At 39.7% G+C, this 21368-nt stretch overlaps 1 protein-coding gene across 1 annotated transcript; it reads left to right on the forward strand.

The window, feature by feature from the left end:
* The first annotated feature begins 5020 nt into the window (after positions 1–5020).
* On the forward strand, positions 5021–20186 carry ptchd1 (patched domain containing 1). Its single transcript, XM_032551689.1, has 4 exons — positions 5021–6846; positions 10483–11203; positions 16763–17451; positions 18230–20186. Exons 1-4 carry the CDS (start codon positions 6430–6432, stop codon positions 19328–19330), a joined length of 2928 nt encoding a protein of 975 aa, XP_032407580.1. The 5' UTR covers positions 5021–6429; the 3' UTR covers positions 19331–20186.
* Positions 20187–21368: the final 1182 nt, after the last annotated feature.

The following is a 21368-nucleotide window of genomic DNA, read 5'->3' on the forward strand; positions in this document are numbered from 1 at the left end:
CTGCAACTACGGGTTTCGGTGAATTAAAAAAAAAAAATCCAGACATTTTATGCAAGTATTTCTTAGTCTTGATCCTCAGGAAAATCTGAAAAAACCACAAATAATACAGGGAATGTCAGTGTTTTAAATGCATGGTAATTCAAAACTACTGGGCTCGTTTTGTCATTTTGTTAATCTTCCAGCGCTCACCATGATGTGGAGACAAAGAAACAAAAAAAATTAAAGGAGAAAAAAGCGAATCAGAAACATTATGACATTTAAATAAAGATCGTAAGAGAAACAAAATATTAAAGAATTTTCCAGACTGGAGTTGAGAAAACAACTCTGTAGATTTGATCACATCTTTTTAGTTGCTGTCGATTCCCGAAGAGACTTTCTGAATATCACAATGAAACGCATATTCTGGCTTTTATTAAGCTTGATTCTGCCGGCAGAATCATTAAACGGGACCCGAGTCGTTACTTTGCTAAAGCACGTCACCAGATTGCGATAAATCCACTTTAGTGGCTGCTGTAAAACTGACGGCTTCAGTAAGCGAAGAGCTGCGTTGCCATTTGAGTCATTTCCTCATTAAAAACCCGCAGCGCTGAGGGTGAAAGACGGGCTCTAAATAATGCCCGAGTTTGGGAATTAATTGTGTTTTAAAAGCAGAGCAGTCAATTTTTATGTTCATCCATATTTAAAGTGAATATTATTGTTTTAGTTTTTAAAATATTTACATTCCCTGAAGCGTTTTAATGGCGCTTTCAGAGGCTTTCCTCAGATGTGGCTCTCTGACCTCTCTGCTGTGAAGGTTTCCCTCCGGCCCTGCTGTCGTCATCAGGCCTCTCAGTGCATTTCTCATCGGCCGCTTCGGGTTTTATCTCCTTCCACTTCCTTTTCCGGGAGAGCCGAGCAGGGAGATGCTCTTTTTAAATCTGCATCCGTCTTCTCTGTTTCTGGTCCGTTACGGTAATCAAATCTTTCCGTCTCTGAGAGGCTTTGAAGATGACTTTACAGTATTTTGCTTCCCCTCACCATCACTCCCACTCGCTGCAGTCCGCCTGGCCTTTCTGGCTAATGCATAAATGACATTTGGGACGTAGAAACGAACGCTGCTGAGCTCTAAGAAGATTCTCTAACTGGATAGACGGAAATGATCAGAGGAGATCCCTGACATTTAAAAAAATTGGAAAACATGTCACAACATTTTTCTGCCTCCATGTTTTTCAATTTATTGGAAGATTAGGCACTCTAATCATAAAATCACAAATAATGCATTGATATTGTATTGCTATTCTGCTGTTAATCCACTACAAGAACACAAAATCTTACCAAGTAGCCTATTTTTTGTATAGTTTCTAGTGCAAATATCTGAGTGAGCGTAAGATAAGACAAAACTAACTCATAAGTCTTTTTTTAATGTCCTTTAAGTATTTTTACTGCGCTATACTTTTTACTTTTACTTGAGTAACTTCATTATAAACTTACTTATTCTTACTTGAATAAAATTTGTGGATTTTCTACCCACTGAATGAAAAGCAAACATGTTTTAACCAAAAATTCACCAGACACAGACAGTTTGCAGTTTTTGCTCAAAGTTTCTTAATTTTTTTATTGAAATAAACTGGAAACATTTTTCTTTTGGCTGATTTTATTTTTTGTTTCTTACTTGAATTATTGTCATATTTTTCTTAGAATACCAGAATTTCTTACCTTAGAATTCCTCTTAACTTTACATTTTGATGTAATTTTTAAATGTTAAATGACTGATAGTTTGATAGGTTACGCCGTACTTGAGTAGACTTTTTTACCAAATACTATTTTACTTTTACTTACGTACAAATTTTGGGTACTCTGCCCACCTCTGGTAACAAGTAACATTTTATAAGGATAGGAGCTTATTTTAAGTCAATAATTCCTATAGTGTGTAAAACTACAACTTCCACTGCCATATTATTTCACTTATAAAAATACATTTTCCCATGTTTTTTGTAAAATATTCTACCAATGGAACTAGTAGTTTCTCATCAATATTAAGGAATCATTGACTTAAAATAAGCTCCTATTTCTTGCAGAAAAGCTACTTTTAAGTTAGTTTTGTCTTAATTTAAGTGTGTTAAGAAAGTTACAGTAGAAACTAGTGGTAAGATTTAGTTTTTGCAGTGTACACATTGACAGTTTTCATTTATGTAGTGCACGTGTCAAACTTAAGGCCCGTGGACCAAATCCGGCCCGCTGTAGCTTTTTATATGGCCCCTAGATTCTAGACCAAACACTAAGTGTGGTTAAATATTATGTTGTCAATCAAATCAATGCAGTTTTTATCTGTTTACTGCCAAATAATATCAATCAGACCCTCCAGTTTCTTGAGAATTATCATGGAAATTCACACAAAGTCAACAAATCCCCAAACTTTTTGCGCTTATAATTGGGAGTTTATTTCAGATTTTTCTCAAAAGTTATCAAAACAAAAGCTGCTTCAGCCTTAATTGATGTCGGATTATAGTTCATAATCTATACAGCAAGTAATAAAAAGTCGCATTTACTGTCATAAATAAGCGCAAATATTTCTAAATTAGTACCACAAACACTTTGATTTTTATTGCAAAAAGTACAAGAAGTGTCACAAAATCTTGTAGGGACTGAAAAGATGTTCAATAATATTTAATTCTAATGATTAATTGATATTTTAACAGTTTGTGAATAGGTTTTATCGGTACATTCTGGCACAAACGGCCCTTTAAGAGCTTTTATGATATTGGTTTGGCCCAAAACAAAAATGAGTTTGACACCCTGATCTAGTGGATGTTTTGGTGAACAGCAAGATGCATTTTTATTAAAAATAATCTGACATTTAGAGAGTCCATCTATCCTCAATATTATGAATTGAGTGAGCAACCGTTCCCAGATTTTACGAATAAGCATAAAAAAACCTGTTACTTTGGCAGTTTGAAACTCTTAAACATAATCCGTCAAAAAGTAACGTGGGTCATATTTCACTTTTATGGCTGAGTCGAGGTTTTCATCTCTCAGTAAAATTGTTCTCATTTACAAGGGGAAGGTGGAACAACGACATCCGAGCCACGGCTGCCCACCATCGCTGGTGATGGATGGGTGGATAAATAATACAGAAGGAGGGAAATAGAAAATGAAAGTACAGACTCTTTATTAATGGATGACCTGTGCCAAAACAGATGGATGGGGGGATGGGAGGAAGAGGACGAGGGTTTGGGGAAGTCGGAGAGAAACATCGTGATCTTTGCTTTTACCCATGTAGCGCTCGTTGGTAATGGACAGAAAAGAGGCCATAATGTTCATGGATGCCCAAAAAATGACAGATTTTTTGCAACCCATCTGTCCGTTTATGTGTCCAACCCAAAGAGGATTCCCTCCTACTTTGACCTTAGGTGGAGGTAAAAGTGTTATTTCTGAAGACTCTTTCCTCAGTCTTGCTCTCGCTCTGATTTCTATGAATCATTTAGCGACACTAATTAGAACCGTTGTTATCACAGATTGCCCCCGAGCCACTTATATTTCCACTGCCTTTCATTTTCAGATCCTGCTCTTCCTTCCTCCCCCGGGAGGCGTAAATCAGTCATTCCTTCACCGCTCCGTCCTCCAAGGACTGGTTATGGGGATTAAAGGGCTAATTGAGACTTAATTGAATAACACATTAGGACATGTTCGTATTGTACTCTTATGTTTTTACTCAAGTTTTTGGAGATAATTATTGCTGCTTCATGTTGTTCCTGTCTGTTTTTAGCTGTGGCTCATTATTAAAGAAGATGGATATTTCTGAGGTGATGTTCTTGTGTAAAAGTTTTGTCATTTCAGCAACAAGGCAGTTCAAAGTGTTTCACATGGTAGAAACATACAATTAAACAAAAAGCAAAAAACCTATTGAATTAGTGTAAGAATAAAGAGAAGAAATTAATCTATATTGCAATTATTATTAGTTAAAGAAAGCTCTAAAAAGCCTTGATTTAAAGGATCTCTGTGTTTCAGCAGTTTTGCAGTTTTCTTGGAAGTTTCCTCCAAATTAGAGGAGCATTAAAACTAAATGCTGCTTCTCTATGTTTGGTTCTGGTTCTGATTCTAGTTCAGCTGAACCAGAAGATCTGAGTGGTTAATAGAACAACAGCAGATCTTTAATGTATTTTGGTGCTAAGCTGTTCAGTGATTTATAAAGTAACAGAAGAATTTTGAAGTATAATCTCTGAGCTACATTACAAAAGTGAGCAAAACTTTGTCAATATTCCACTAATGTCAGAAACAAAGGCAATTTTGCAACTGATGTTTCCATTAAATAAGAATTACAATTAAAATAAGTGAATAAGTTTATTCATGTGACAAGTCATAATCCTCCAATTACTTCCTGTTATGGTCTACTTTGTGGTTTTTGCCAGTGGCAACATTCAGTTGTTGGTCATGTGACTCATGTGATGCAGAAAAAAGTGTTTCCATTGCAGTTTATGCAAAATAAACCAATTTTGGTATGGCCTAAAGAAAAAACACACCTCATCCTAGCGCCAAAACGAGGTTTTTCAAAATTGACATTGTTTCATTAAGTGAATTTACATTCAAATTGTAAAATTGACCAATTATATAGTCCATGGAAACTCAACTATTTGTTTTAATGCCAATAAAGATAAACAAATGCATGAGTTTCTCTAGATCTTGCTGGGACATTTTGTCTTCAGGTGATAGAAGGCCAACTTTGTAACCGTCTTTATGTGTCTCTGAAGGTTCAGGCCAGATTTCAGACCTGATCTCGACTTTCCAGCTGTAATAACTGAAGTTGCCTCTATCAGGGGTGGGCAATCCTGGTCCTCGAGGGCCGGTGTCCTGCAACTCTTAGATGTCTCTCTGGTCCAACACACCTGAATCCAACAGCTGAATCACCTCCTAAGTGCAGTCAAGTTCTCCAGAGTCCTGCTAACGACCTCATTATTTGACTCAGGTGTGTTGAAGTAGAGATGCATCTAAAAGTTGCAGGACACCGGCCCTCGAGGACCAGGAGTGCCCACCCCTGCTCTAGATTGTTTCTCTTTAGGTCCAAAGATAATCACCTCGGTTTTGTTTCTGTTCAGATGGAGAAGGTTTTGGAACATCCAAGCATTTATTTATCTGTTAGCATCTGTTCAGTGACTGGATTGATTCAGAGACACCTGATGGTATTGTAATCATATTGTTACAATCTGAGCTAGCGGGAGCATGTCGATATAAACGCAACGTCACGCAGCCACCACAAGAGGCGCTCTAACTTCGAATTACCCACTTTGGTAAATTGAAAATAAATTGAGTTTTACAAGCTCATGACTGTTTAAAATAAGATTAGACAATTAATAAATTATTTTTGATTCATTTGGGCCTTGATAGGAGAGGAAAGCCTAGACTTTGGGTATTTTTTTTCCTACAAATCGACTTTCTTCACCAGGATTTTGTGTATAATGATACATCAGTGTCCAATGAGTTCCACAGGTAATCGATCAGAGAAGAGTGTGAACTCCACATCTCTTCTTCTTCTTCTCTTTTTATTAAACACCTCCACACTATAAGCAGATTGGGAGTCAGCAGGTGTGTGTGTGTGTGTGTGTTTTGATTTTAGTTAAGGAGGGGGGATGGGTGGCATCACCGTTTCCATAGAAACGACATGTTGTAAAGAAAAAAAGACTGTAATTTGTATGGTTTCCGTAGCAACAGACAACACAATATAGAAAGTTGTGCCAGGTTAGGAAATAAATCCGTTTTTTTCCAACACCATGTTTGATCTGAATGGTTAGATTTCTCCTGATCTGCTAAGAAATCCGACACAACAGTTTTATTGGTGTCTCCGCATCAGAGAGAGTGAAAAGCAGGAGGCGGAGCAGAAAGGAGCCCGATCAAGATCGGATGTCTGGTTTAAAGGGCGTTAATTAGCGGTGTCTGGCTGGGTGGGTGGGCTGGAGATGCCACGATGAAGGGGAAATAAAAGGCACGAGGAGGAACACGCGCTGCAGAGGGAATCCAGATCGGGCTGATCTGGGTTGCATGCAGCCGGCGTCCTTTTCATTGCGTGCACCGCATCACTCACCGACCCGCACATTCACCCAGCTGGACCACCCTTCAGGCTGCGTGGTGACTTGATGTTGCAGGGCGGAGCTGGAGCGTCTTGTCTGCAAGGCTGGTCCCCGCAACTGCGTGCAAAGTGATTGTTTGGTGAGTTTTCTCGGATCATGAGGAGTTGCTGAGATTTTTCTGTTGCGCACGAAACCTGCAGAAGGCATCAGTTTTGCTTCGTAACCGCAGCGGATGAGAAAACTCCGCGAAAAGAGCGAGCAGCGGCGCCGCGGGGATCGCAGCAGATTGGGATTCTCCCCCGGCTGCTGACCTCCTGCTCCGGGGGAAGATTTCTCCCCACGCCCGGCGCCTCCTTCTCTTCCCCACCGATGCGTCCGGCGGCCCCTGATGCTCGGCGGTGCTCCGGGGCTTTCCGGTCGGTGGGAGAGGCTCGAGCCACGGCCGCGCGCCTGTAGGATGCTGCGCCAGGTGTTGCACGCGGGACTGAGGACGTCATTCCACGCGCTGGGCCGGTTCGTGGCCGGTCACGCGGTGTTCTTCGCCTCGGCGCCCGTTCTGCTGGCCATCCTGCTGGGGGCCAGCTTCAGCCGCTACCGCGTGGAGGGGGACGTGGAGAGCCTGCTGGCGCCCAAGCACAGCCTGGCCAAGATCGAGGGCAACCTGGTGGAGAGCCTGTTCCCCGTGAACCGATCCAAGCACGCGCTCTACTCCGACCTGCAGACACCTGGACGCTACGGGCGCGTGATCATCACAGCCCGAAGGGGCAGCGTGCTGGACCCGGTTCACCTGGAGACCATTCTACAGGTGAGCACACACTTTGGTCCCGGTGTTAAGAAAACTAAACTTAAAGAGAAATTTAATCAAGGCATAAACTTTAAAGTACATTTGTAATTAGAGGTAAATTGCATTATTTAATGGTCAAATTTTGACGATAACGAAATTGCCATAAACGATAATGTTTTGAGATTATTTTCAATTAATATCATGGTATCATGATGAATATAATGGTATAATAACGCAAAAAAAGATTCTCAAAGATCAGTAAACTTTAAATTATAATCAACATTTATCACTGGAATTGGAAGATGCTTTAAATATCCAAAATAAATAAACAACGCAACAGAAATAACAAATAAAATCAATTAAGAAGTCTCTGTAAACAAAATTGTCCTTCAAAAAATGGGCTAGTTGAGACCAAAACACCAGACTGAAGACTTTTGTGATTCAGTTTTTGGTATAATGAGAGATAGAAAAGAGGAGACAATAAATCTTGCAAATGTGATTAATTGATTTTATCCTTACTGTGACAGTTATGTTGCCCAGAGTCAAATTTCTCTGCAATTTCTTGCCTTTGCAACATGAAAGTGCTGGGTTAAAATCCCATCCAGTGTCTTTCTGCATGTAGTTTACATGTTCTCTGCTTGCATTTCCAAAACATAACTGGTACTCATTAGTTTCTGTAGACTAAATTGTGTTCATAATTGTTTGTCCTGTATATCTTTATGATGGACTGTCCCTGTTTTCCCGGCCTCTTGCCCAGTGACTGCTGGGAGATTAGCTTGGCTGATGTGCCTTGATAACAATAATTTACTATTATTTTCTACAGTCATCTGGGTTGAAATATTGTCCCCTTAATAGAGGGGACTTAAGGTTGATTATGTAGGTTCAACCTTTTGAACCTACATAATCATAATCAACCTTTAATGTTTGCTGCTGAAATGCTGAACATTAATTTCATCTGACTCACAGTTTTGGTGTCAGAAGGGTTTAGAAAATGGTAAAGTTTATAAAACAAAACTTTTTTTTCATGGCGTTAAACCCAAACAACCAGGTTGGATTTGCATTAAATTTGGTGAACTCAAGCTCCAGTTTTCCAAATTTGCTTTAGAGGTTTTTTTTATTGTTGGCAATGGCATGTTTTCCTGTGTTTCCCAATTTGAAAAGTGGCTAAAAGAGATGAATCTATGTCAACTTATATTTGGACCCCAAGTGATTACAGATTAAATTCTCATCATCTTCCTTGGCACCAATCATGAGATTCCCCAAAAGAGCCTCAACCTTCATATTTATTCACTCCTTCCTCAGTAGCATTCATTAAACCAGCAGTTTGTTATGGAAGAGTGTTTGCTTGTGCAACATTGACTGTACTTATGATGGAAGAAATGATTTGCTGACTAATAATCTGAAAGAAAACGAGATCTTTTGTGAAGGGCTGCATCTTGCTGATGTTCTTTTCCCCCATGAAAAACATCAATGTGACCCGCTTCATGTACATGTTGCAGGAACACACTGTTGGTCCGCAGGGGATTCCCACAATACAGTGGAAATACTCTGTTTCAGGGCTATACATCATTTCCATCTCACAGGCTGCGAGAAGCAAACAGAGTGGTGCATAAAGAGATAAATCCAGTGTTACATAATCTGATGATGTCTGCAAGGCCTGAGATTCTGTAATTGTTCTCCTCTGTGCCTGCAGTCGGCCACCGTGTGTGTGTGTGTGTGTGTGTGTGTTATAACGTCTCCCTGCAAACCTTTTAATGTTCCTTAGAGAAGGGAGCTGAACTTGTTGCATGCAGCGCCCGGGAACGTAACCGGCTGTGACTCATTCAGACAAGTTACTGCTTCCTCTGACACTAATGAAACCAGAAAACATTCCTGTTTATTTTGAGTCAGTAAAACCTTACGGAGGAAGCTAATGGTTTACTATGCTACCTTGCATTTAGCTAGCTATTTATTAATGCACTTCCCCAATATACGCAAAAGGTTTTCTGTGACTTTAAAAAGGAATTGGACATGGAAGAAGGTTTATTATGTCTATAGTGAATAATCTCTCTGTTGTGGCATGGTAATTTTTTGTAGAAACCAAAAACAAAAAACCATTTCCCTTCAGAGGTTTTTTTTTTTTCCTTTCTGAATAAATACACTGAAATAGATTTTCCAATTTTTTAGTGTGAGATTTTGCTGCTACTAATTGTTGCCTCATTAATAGGTATCTGTAATTGAAAAGTCTAACTACTTTTCTATATCTTAGCTAATGACAAATCTTAAAACTTGTGATATTTTCACACGAAACACAGATCTGAAAGTTGAGCTCGGTGCCTGCTTACAGTGTTTGATGAAATACCTGCAGTGTCTTGGAGTTATTTAAGGCAGCATCCTTCAAGAGCCTGAATCCTGTTCACATCTAGGGCAAAATGCACCGAGCTTGCTGCTTTGTGAATTAAATGCCATGGATCTTCAGTGACGTTTTGCTTCAGAACTTTACAGAATCCTTTCCTCATTTCAGGCCAAGAAAAACGAAAACAACGCTATAGAAACTGAAGTCTTGATACAGAAGTCCTCTTAAAGGTTGATGCAGCACTCTGAGGTGGTAGTCGGCTCACTGTGCCAATGACTGGCATCAAGGCTGTTGCCTAGCAACCGGCACTGTGGATGCTGGCACTGTTGTCTTGCCAGATAATAGAATAGTTTGAGGTTTTTCATTATAGCTTAGTTTTATTTTGTTTGTCCAATTCAGTTAGTTTTTAGAGTGTTTGCTAGTTTTCATTAGATAAAAACAGTTTAATTTTTATTAGTTATAGTAGCAGTTTGAGTTTTTCATACCCTGGTAGGCAACACTTTATTTGAAGGGATGTGCATAAGCCTCACATAACATCGTCATGAATGTTTATGACTGTCAAACATTATTTGGTAAATAATGACACCTATAGTGCAAAGTTGCATTAAAAGTGTCAACTTTGCATTATTCAGCAAATAATTACACTTTTAATGCAAAATGTTGTTAAAACTTGCATTAAAAGTCCACTAAAAGTGTTAACTTTGCATTGAAAATGTCAGAATTTACTAAATTACACTTAACAGTAATAAATATTTATGAAAACACCCCTTCAAATAAAGTGATACCTTTCGGTTCATTTTAGTTGCAGAAAATAAAAAGTATTGTATTCTGATTATCAATACAATGATTTTTTTTAATGAATACGCAACAGAAGATGCGGTTTTCAAAACATTTATTCAATCGTTGAAAAAACCAGCTGACTGGCGTTTTCTCCCAACTTTTGCCGACGCCATTTTGCGGACTAGCGTATAGAAGTGGCCAGGAGGCGTATGGAATGACGTAATTTCCCGACTGCTGACGTAAACTTCTTATGAGGGAGAAAAGGGATGTTACATCCGTAATTCTATTATATTTTCGTTTTAAAAACACGCAATACCGTTCCAGTTAGTTATAGCTTTCCCCGTTAATTACAATTTTTTAGTTAATGTTTATATTTTTTTAGTTTCAGATTTCGTTCGTTAGCTTTAGCTAACTAGCTAACTATAATAAGCTTGGTTTAGTGAGGTATCAGCACCGAAACGCAAAGTTTCCGATAAAATAGGTAACAGCTGAAACTTCTCCTTCCTGTTGGAATGAAAACAGTAACTCTGTTTCTGTCCCAGCTCCACAGGCGGATCTACCAGATGCAGGTGACGGTCCCGGCTACGACGGTGGGCTCCGGCGGCTTCAACTACTCCTTCTCCTACCTCTGTGTCCCCGACGACAAGAACGTCTGCATCGTGGACGACATAATCCGGGCCATGGAGGAGATCCAGTCAGCCCGGACTTCCAACCGAAGCGTCCCGGTTCTGCACTACCCCATCACACAGCTGGCGGACGGGAGGCAAGCGTACATCGGGCACCAGCTGGGCGGCGTGCAGGGCTGGGGACACGGCGGGGCGGTGCGACCTCAAGGGACGGGAGCCAAAGGGGAAGGCGTCCGTTCTGCAAAAGCGGTTCAGCTCACCTACTACCTCCAATCCCGAAGCGGGCTGATGGACCGGGTGGCGGGTCAGTGGGAGAAAGCCTTCTGTGCCGAGCTGAAGCTCTTCGGACCGTCGCATCCAAAGCTGGGGCTTTATCCCTCCACGTCTTCCTCGCTGCGGACTGACTTCCAGTTCTCCTCCGTGCTGGCACGTCGCCCCCTGCTGGCGAGTTTGGGAGTGTGCGGGGTGCTGGCCATCCTCTGCTGCTCCATGAGGGACTGTGTGAGGTCCAAACCCTGGCTGGGTATGCTGGCTCTGCTGTCTGTGGCTCTGTCAGGACTCACTGCTGCTGGGATCCTGAACCTGACCGGAGCTACATACAACTCCACTTACCTGGGAATCCCTTTCGTCATGCTAGGTAAGTTTATCGGTTGATACAACGGAGATCAGAGGTGGTAGAGTTTCCAAAATGTTCCCAAACATTGTACTCGAGTAATAATAGCACAACTTTAACATATTTTTTCTCAAGAGTAAAAAGTAGCTGTTCACGAAAGTATTCAAGTAAGAGTAAAAAATGTATTTGGTAAAACATTTACCGTACTCAAATACTGAGTAACTGATCAAATTATCATTTAATATTTAAAAATTACATCATCAGACGGACCAAAATATAAAAGTTAACTGGAAGTGTTGGTATTTTAAGGATGAGAGTTACAATAATTAAACCAAAAATAAGAAAATCAGTCAAAAATAATTTTTTGAAATCAGTTTCTTACAATTAAAAACTTATGAAGCTTTAACAAAAACTGTAGTTTCTGTGTCTGATGAATTTTTGGTTAAAACATGTTTGTTTTTCATTCAGTGGGTAGAAAATCCAGAAATTAATTCTTTTGCCTGATTTTTGTTACTTAAATGAATTATTGTCATTTTGGTCCTTTAAATACCAGAATTTCCACTTAACTTTATATTTTAGGCCAACTGATTATGTAATTCCTAAATATTAAATTAGTCATCAGTTACTCAGTACTTGAGTAGACTTTTTACCAAATACTTTTTTCTTGGTGCCAACCTCGGTATCCGCTGATATTAGTCATTTTTTAACATATCGGTATCATCTGATCAATAAAACTGGGCCAGTATGAACAACTGAAATTTAGTTTTTATCTATTTCTGGTGGGCCTTTTTTCCAAAAGGTGTCAAAGTGGTAGTGAAATATATATAATATTGTTAAAAATGGTTTATCATCCATAACAGCAATATTAATATTAGATATCGGCCCAAATTTTTGTATCAGTGCATCCCTACTTGTTTACTCTTACTTGAGTAATTTCTTAGATGGAAACTTTTCACTTTTACTTCAGTAAAAATATGTTGAAGTAGTGCTATTTTGACTTGAGTAAAATTGTTGGGTACTCTTCCCTCCTGTCAGTTACTGCAGCAGCAGATTGAAGGAGCATTATTGTGTAAAATTTACTTTTTTGAGCTTTACATCATGCCATAATGTAAAACTCAAGTATATGTTGCTAAAAAGTCACTAGTTATAAATTAGTTTTGTCTTATTTGAAGTGTACTGAGATATTTGCACCAGAAAATAGACAAAAAATAATTTAAGCTGTGTCATCTATTGATGCTGATCGCGATATATATTGTCATTGATGTATCTGCCTTTAAATTTACAGGTACCGACTCTTTTTGCATCAGTTTATCATATAAAACCCCATTGAAATACATCAGTGTTTGTGTTAAAGGAGTATTCATACTCTTACAAAGCACATTAATGCTGCGGCTGTGCTCCTCGTCTGGAACTCGTGGGATTTATTTTGCAGAGTCCTGTGGCTGAACGTCGTCTCAAAGTAGACAGATCGTCAAAATGATTGACAGGCTGTAGGACAGGAACTCACTGAGGGGGTGGAGGACGAAACAAATGACACATTTTCTTACTTGAGGCAAATTCAGAACTAAAGCAAAGGTAAGAAAACAGACTTCTGGTGTTGCAGCTGTTTAATACGGATTTGGAGTGAAATCAAAAGGTTTTATTTGAATAATAAATATATTCATGCACTATACATGAATGTTTAGAAAGGTTTTTCTGTGCTTCATTTGCTGCCACTTCCTCTTTTATTGTTTAAAATTAGACTTTTTGGTAATTCGGTGGTTCCCTGCGGAGTAAACTCCATATTTGCTTCTCCGCTAACAGATCCAGTCGTCTGCATGCTGAGCTGCAGCTTGTTTACCGTCAAACACGGCTGACTCACATCGGGTATTGACAGATATAATGAACAGAGTGTCAGTCAAACCTCAAATGAAGGAAAATTAAACATGAGCGGATGAACATGAAGCACTGTGTGCACACTGGTAAAATACAGGATGTAACTGCTGATCCTCTTTCTGATGCATTAATTTACATTGCAGAATCTCCTATTTTTTAAATGTAGGTTTGTCTCTCGTTTTAGTAAACAACATAAAAATTAAACATGGTTTATAGGTTTATCTTTCCCTTTCTCTGACAGCTGATGGTTTTTGACATGTAGATTTGCTGGTCTATTTTGTGTACAGTCACAAATGTCAATTTAAAATGTCAAATAAATACACATTTATAGAGCCTCTGAAAACATGTTTATATATTCTTAACTCTTTGGCAAAAAAATCTGAATGAAAATTGATTTATTCACTTTATGTTTATGTCTGTTTGTGTGCAGAAACGTAGTAAATCAAGGTGATTCTGATAAGGTCTTAAATTAACTTTAATTGTTTCTACAAAGTGACAAAGAGGGCAGCTGAGCAAAATACAAAAAAAATCTGATTAGGTGTCAGTGAAGCTTTAAATAATTGCAGAGTGAACAGGAAAAGTGCATAAAGAGACAGGAAGTGTCTCCGAAATCCTGCATAAAATATTAATCCATCCAAATGCAGCTGAGACGAGGTTCGTCTTAGCAGTTAATTTAGTGATGAAGTGAGAAGAAAGATGAGGAAATGATGCAAATGAGAAGTGATTAGAAAACTGCTGGTCTCCTTATGGCGTCTGAAAGATATTGACTTTATAGTGACTTCTCCAAAGCAGCAGCAGCGAAAACCAAAGTTATTTCAAAAAGCACAATACTAACATGTTTTAAATTCAATAAGAAAAATACGGCTAAAATTGAATATCTATTTCTTCCTGCTTACAAGTATCAGGGTAGGAATGGTCAAGAAGTTCAAACTAAATGGCAACACGGGGTGTTAAAGGAAGATATTGAAAAGTAGCAGCCTGTGAATCATTGATTCATTATTTCTTAGGAACGAACATGGAAGATCAAAATAAAAAAATAAGACAGCTGCTGCTTCTTCTTGATTTTTATTAGTGGTTGGCAAAAAATGTTAGGTAAGCATTACCACCACCAACCGATGTTTGGCCACATGACAAAAAATAAAATAAGAATAAATTAGATATAGCCTGATATCCTCTACTTCCTGAATCTTTCTGCAATAAATCAACAATGTCCAATTTCATTTTCATGTTACTAAGATTCTTAATTAACTTGTTTCTCTGAATCAATGCAAAATAACTTGTTTATTGTCTCATTTTCCCCACAATCATATTTTCCTGTCTGATGTTTCCTTATTAAAAATAAGGTGCTGTTCAGTCCAGCGTGTCCAATTGTAAGTCGGGAAATAATTATCTCTTCTCTCCTGCTCCTTTCTGTTCTTCTCATTTCTCCAAAGTAAGACAGCTAGAACTCAATCACCTGTTTACATGCTGCACATGCTAAATGTTAGCACTGCTGCTAGATTAAGTTAGCAAAATGGATGTTTTATGCTTAAATTACAAATCTTAACTTGTGGGATATTTTATGGTTTAATTGATTAGAGTAGGACAAAAAAAAAACACAGATCTTTTTCAGGACCTTTAATTGTTGCTCCTCATGACAGAGCTAATGCTAGCACTACAACACACCTAGCAAACACAAGTATTTAGAGAAATTACAGTTTTGAATTATTCAAAACTTGTAGGATTGTTTATATTTTAGTAGTTGCTAAGAGGAAAACAGAAAAAGGCAATAATATAATACAATGTACTTACTGCTCCTTGTTAAGTATGAGCTAATGCTAGCGTTCTCACAGCTAGCAGATAAAAGTAGCTAGAAGTTAGTTTTGAACTCCACCCTCAATGTCTCTCCAGAAAAAAACAGACAAAAACATTACTTCCAAACTTGGGGAATTCTTTTGGACTTAGTAGATGCTAAGAGGAATATATAGAGAAGTAATAATAATAAGGCTGCGATAACAAAATCACTACTCATCGCTCCTTGTTTTGTATGAGCTAATGCTAGCTTTCATCACCCTCCACCCTGAAAACCCCCCAAAAAACATAGCTTCCAAACTTGTAGAATTGTTTAGGATTTAGTAGTTTCCAAAAGGAAAACAGAAAAGAGGCAACAATATAAGGAGCACTTATTTCTCCTTGTTAAATATGAGTTAATGCTAGCGTTCTCACAGCTAGCAGCTAAAAGTAGTCAGAAGTTAGTTTTGAACTCCACCCCCAGAAAATAAAAAACAAACAAAATTACTTCCAAATTTGTGGGATTGTTTATGTCTAAGTAGATGCTAAGAGAAATATATAGAGAAAGGCAAGAATAAAAACAAGTGTGCTATAATAAAATCACCACTTTTCGCTCCTTGTTTAATATGAACTAGGTTTCATCACCCTACACCCCGAAAAAAGCCCCCCAAAATATATTGCCTCCAAACTTGTAGGACTGTTTGTGATTTTGTAGTTGTTTAGAGAAAGAAAAAAATAAACACAGTGAGTAAAACAGAATTGCTACTTGTAGCGGTTTATGTACAAGCTAGTGTTAGCATTGCAACACAATTACATAGTTAGAAAATGAGCACTTTTAAGCATATAATTTATTTTATAAATATTTTTTGTATGTGGAAGTCATAGAGGCAGTAATTATGGTATTATTGCTCAGACATTCATATAGTAAGTATTTTCTACTAATATTTTTGTTATAAATATACATGAGTTAAAACGCTGTGTTTTTCTGCCCACCTGAAGCAGCTAAAAACCATCGTATGTGCTAAGTGCTGTCCTCATCTTCTCCTTGCGCTCTGGGTCTCTCTTGGAAACATGGATTTAACACTTGTGTCATTTTGACACTCACTCTGCAGATCTTTGTCGCACACTTTCTCTCCTGCCACCACATTAAAGTGTCAGTACAATGTGGCTCTGCTAAGGTGTTAAGTGTTTTGCCATGGTGAACTCGCCACAGGAAGAAGGGGGTCCGTGTGTCACTGGTGACTCATGGACGCCATGGCAACCAAAGTGTAAAAAAAAAGCAATGAAAACCATCTGTTCCACATATACAGTATAAATATTTATGTGAACGCTTGCACGTGAGACTGAGCATGAATGGATTACTGTAATATTTAAATTTTAAATATTTGTATTTATAAATGGGGGGGGAAAAAAGCAGGTTTCATTTGAATTTTGAGTTTAAATGTGTTAATAGATTTCACTGCAGCTTCACTTACCAAGAGTGGTGGTGGAAGTTGGTGCTTTTCACGGTGTGTTACTTCTGTCATTTCATGCATCTCTGCTTCAAACAGACTCGCGGTGTGACAGTTTTTCAACTTCCTGGTGCGGTGATATGATTGGTCTCAAATAATATGAAACTAGAGTGAAACCAAAATGTCCAGAGGGGCCAGTTTGATGGAAATTGGCTGGCTTTGATGCCATCTATTTAAAGTGGCTGTTAATGTTGCTTTAATTGACCTTTTTGAGCAGTTGAGGGTAACACTTATTGGTGAACAGTTATTTACTTTCCAGTTGAGAAATTTTTTTTATAGTCGCCACAAAACATGGGAACAAAGCTGTCTTTTTGGCGTATACAATTTGAAATGTGTTCTTTACTTGGTACTTTGCTGGGTTGTTTTATGTCTGTGTATTTTTGTGTAATTGGGGGTAGATTTTAATTCCCGTTGCCGTCTTCAACAGGCCATGGTCTCTTCGGCTCCTTTGAGATGTTGTCATCATGGAGGCGAACGCGGGAGGATCAGCACGTAAAAGAGCGAGTGGCAAGCGTCTTTGAGGATGTCATGCTGCGTTTCTCCGGCTCCACCATGATCCACCTGATGACGTTGGGTCTGGCTGCCTCGCCGCTCACCAACATGGAGGCCGTCCGCCTCTTCTGCCGCACCGCTGCCCTCGCCATCACCATCAGCTACATCTACATGCTGTCCTTTTACAGTTCCTGCCTGGTGTTTACAGGCTACTTGGAGACGAGGTATAGACATGGCTGCTTCTGTCGGCGAGTACCAAAGCCAGACCGGCTGGATTCGAAACCGGCTTGGTACCGGTGTTTGATGTACACCCGTTACCAAGATGAGACGCAATCAACCAACCCGCTTCATGGAGTTGGTCAGAATCATATGCCAAATCCTAACGTAACTCACATAGCAAACAGTTCTGGTGTTCATGGACACATGGCTAACTCCATACAAACACACTCGCCCCATCACACTCATTCAACAACAACCGCAGATCCTCACCCTCAGGACTGCCATCTTTTGCTGGGATGTGTTCGGCATTGCTATGGAGACTGGATCACCAACACTTACGTCAAACCCTTCGTAGTTTTACTGTATCTGGTTTACATCTCCTTTGGATTGATGGGCTTTCTTCAGGTGAGACACAAACGCATCATGATCTGAACAAGGACTTTGCAACTCACATCCACATTTCGTAACACCTTTTGGTGAAAACCAAGATTTTTAAGAATGGCTTATAAAGTAACTTAGGCTTTGGTAATAATTATGTAGATTTGGTGGACTTCTTTGTTAGCTACAAGCCTCAGCAGTGGTGCTATGGTTTGAGGTTTTTCTGTTTGTCCTAATCCTCTCTTCGTCACCAATAAATTTTGTTCTTGCGCTGGAAAGGTCATTGATGTAGTGGCAACTGTGAACGATTAAGTCAGGGGTGTCCAAAGTGAGTGCTCAATGTCCGGTATCCTGCATGTCTTTGTTCTATGCTTGGTTCAACACACTGAAATGAAATGATGGCTCACTTTTAGGTTTCTGTAGAACATTGTCATTGACATTTGACCGTTAGTCAGATGACTAACGGTCTAAAAGGACATGGTATCTACAGCCAATAGATCTGTAATTGTTGTTGATTATATTGGTATATTGGCAACCTTTGGCAACTTTGATTTCTTAACTAACCTACTTTACAAAAATTACCAAGATCAATTGGCTCTCTTTGTGTCATATCATATTCACTGCCCATTGATCCCTAGAGTCTCTTGGAACAAATGCTATTGCCCCCAAATTAGGGGCAATAGGAATGAGGGGTTAAAACTTTAGGTTATAAACTTCCAGATACTTTGACAAACTCAAAAAAGTGAAATTTTAATTGCAAATTCTTCTTATTGTCACTGAATAAATATATTTTTGTTTCCAACAGGTGACCCAGGGCTCTGATCCCAGTGCACTGGTTGCCACGGATACAGCAACAGTGTTGTACACGCGTGCGCAGCATCGGTATTTCAGCTCCTACTCGCCAGTGATTGGATTCTACATCTATGAAAGCGCCCCCTACTGGAATGCCTCTGTGCAGCGGGACCTGCTGGAGTACGCCAAAGGCTTCCAGAGGATCAGCTGGCTGGAGGCGTACCTGAGCTACCTGTCCGACCGCAACCAGTCCACCAACCAGCCTCGCGAAAACTTCACTCGCACACTGCGCCACTCCTTCCTGCACGAGCCGCAGTTCGCCCACTTTGCAGACGACATCATCTTCGCAGAGCGCGGACAAGGGGAGGAGCCAGACGTGGCGGCCTCGCGCATCTTCTTGGTCGCCAAGACGACGGAGAACAAGCGCGAGGAGATGTCGGTGCTGCTGGACACTCTGCGCCGTCTGTCTCTCACTTCTCGGGTTCGCTTCCTGATATTCAACCCCTCCTTTGTGTACTTGGACCGGTACGCGACGGCGGTCAGCTCCCCCCTCAGACACTCACTCCTGGCGGTGCTCTTCCTATTGGGTCTGTCCTCCCTGGTCGTCGTGGAACCGCTGGTCTCCCTGTGGCTCGGACTCACCCTTCTCTCTGTCCAGTTTGGGGTTCTGGGCTTCATGACTTTGTGGGGCGTGGAGATGGACTGCGTGTCGGTGCTGTGCCTGATCACGGCTTTGGGTCACTCGGCGGACTGCAGCGGTCCCCTCCTCTGTGGCTTCGCCTCGGGCCGTGGTGAAAGCAGGACTCGCTGGGTTCGCTTGGTGTTAGAGCGACACGGCATTCCCTCCCTACAGACGCTTGTGTGCTACAGCGCCGCCCTGGTGCCCATCTGCGCTGTGCGCTCCAACCTCACTCGCACACTCTTTCGCTGCCTCACTCTGACGGCCGGGTGCTCGGCCCTGCACACGCTGGCCTTCCTGCCGACCCTCCTCACCTTCCTGCCTCCCTCCAAGAGCAGGAACCATCGGCCAGGAAGAGAGGGCCAGAGACAGGAAGTGGAGTGTGTTGAAATGAATGACAGCACCAGAGTAGTGGACCAGATCACCACTGTTTGAGCACGTAGAGGTTGAAAGATTAGCAAAAGGGGCAGTATTATGTAAAATCAACTTTTTTAGCTTTACATCAGGTTATGATGTCATTCCCTCATCACAAACATACCTGGATTGTTGCCTTGATTCTTTAATGCATGTTTGAGAAATCCTCTAATCTCCATGGAAACCATTCTGCTGTTCAAAACAACTGGTTGGACGTAGCCCCGCCCTCAAGGTGCATCTTCACCCCCACTCAACTCCTTCAGACTAGCCAACAGCAATTAGCAAACACCTGGTGGAAATGCATATCTGGTGGAGCTACGTCTCGGTGCAACGCTGGTAAAAACGTTGTTAAAGGGTTTGTAGAGGAGCCATATTGTGATAACTTTCTGAAAGCCAAGTTTCAGAAAGTGCAGAAGCTTCTTAAAGAGACAGAAGCCCAATTTCAAGGCGCTAAATTACGAAATCTAATTTCTGTGAAGTCATACAGCATTTTGAAGGTAATGTAGTTACTTGACTGTGCTACAAAATGGCACTAAAATACATAATACTGCCTCTTTAATCAGGAAAAATATTAAATGTAGACCATGAGGAGAAAGGCAGGCCTGGATGAAATGTCTTTCCTGCTTATTGGTGGGGTGATGCGGCATGTAAATCAGTTTTCTCCCAATCACAGGAATGAAAATGTGCCTGGATGTAAACACCTTTCACTTTAGAACTTGCTTTAGATTTGACCCTTTACTGCCTAATGCTGTATTTCCTTTCTGTTTGGCATATCATGTTGCACAATTTCAGCTTGGATGACCTGAGGTAATCATCTGTATTACTTAGTATTTCTACTTTAATGCTGGACAAATAAAGTCAGAATAAGAGAACGTAATGTTTGTGTTTGCCTCTTTTGCATTCAGAAATGCTTCAACTCTTGTTTCAAATAATTGCTGCACAAAGGAGCTTTATTAAATTGGCAGCTTTGTTGATCAGATGATACTTTGGGCACTAATGTATTTCTGATTTTTATTATTATAACATTGGAAAGAAAATACTACATTTTCTCAGAATATAATTTAAAATTTTTGAGTATTTTTTGTCCAACTTGACATAAAAACCGACGTGCAGGTTATTTTTCTTACTCAAAACAGGAATTACTTCTATTATTACTTATTTTCAGAGATTGTAAAGTAATTTTTGTACTTGTGAAAGCCTATCTGAAGTTTGTTTTTTAACTTTTCTTTCCATCTAAATAGAGAAGCCACACTTTAAATGTTTAAAATTAAAGATTTTCTTTATGTAAGCACAGAATTAAAGGTTTCAGAGTTGTACTTTTATTTTAAATAAATTATGGAGTACCACAAGGCTCAGTACCTGGACTAATCATCTTTGAGATATTAATGGGCACACTTAATAAGATTACAAAATTGTTTTGTAATCTTATTCTGAATGAATTATCTTGTCAATAAAAAGGGTAATTTTTTTGTTTTATTTGATTTTTATTTCATTTATTTTCACAAAAATCACTTTTGGGAAAAAAATTGCTTTATTTTAGGAATGTGTCTAAATCTTTTAATCATGCAGATAATTTTTCGCTGTGCTCTTTTCGTCTGTGTTTTATTTGTTCTTTTGCACGTTGGCCTTTAATGACATTTTTGAAAACCATTAACAGATTTCTGAAAGGATCCTGACAGAATTAGAATAATTTATTTAAATTGGAAGATTACCGGGTACATACCTGACATTTAAGCACATTTTAACATCATTCTTGTGGGTTTTTTCTTAACAGTGAATGAAAGCTCTGATTTCTTTCTTGTTTGTCTGCAGGTGGAAGTGGAGTTTGTGCTTTCAATAGTTAATCCTTGCAGCTGAAGCTGAAGGTGTGCGCGTGGGAGTTCAAGCTATTGTTAATACATTCGTCTCTCTGATGCGTTCTTGAATGAAACTGTTGTTCAGGCTCTTAGTAGGCGCCACAGCCGTCAAAGAAAAACCCACAACGTTCCCACCCAGGAGCTCTGCCAGGTAACTTTATGATAAAAATGTCACTGAGCAATGAAGTGTTTGGGCACAAAAG

The sequence above is a fragment of the Xiphophorus hellerii genome, chromosome 21 (assembly GCF_003331165.1).
Source record: "Xiphophorus hellerii strain 12219 chromosome 21, Xiphophorus_hellerii-4.1, whole genome shotgun sequence".
NCBI classification, from domain to species: Eukaryota; Metazoa; Chordata; class Actinopteri; order Cyprinodontiformes; family Poeciliidae; genus Xiphophorus; species Xiphophorus hellerii.

Coding starts and splice junctions, on each gene's coding strand:
- ptchd1 (XM_032551689.1), top strand. CDS start 6,430: ATGCTCGGCGGTGCTCCGGGGCTTTCCGGTCGGTGGGAGAGGCTCGAG. Junction 11,204..16,762: donor AATCCCTTTCGTCATGCTAG/GTAAGTTTATCG, acceptor CGTCTTCAACAG/GCCATGGTCTCTTCGGCTCC. Junction 17,452..18,229: donor GATTGATGGGCTTTCTTCAG/GTGAGACACAAA, acceptor TGTTTCCAACAG/GTGACCCAGGGCTCTGATCC.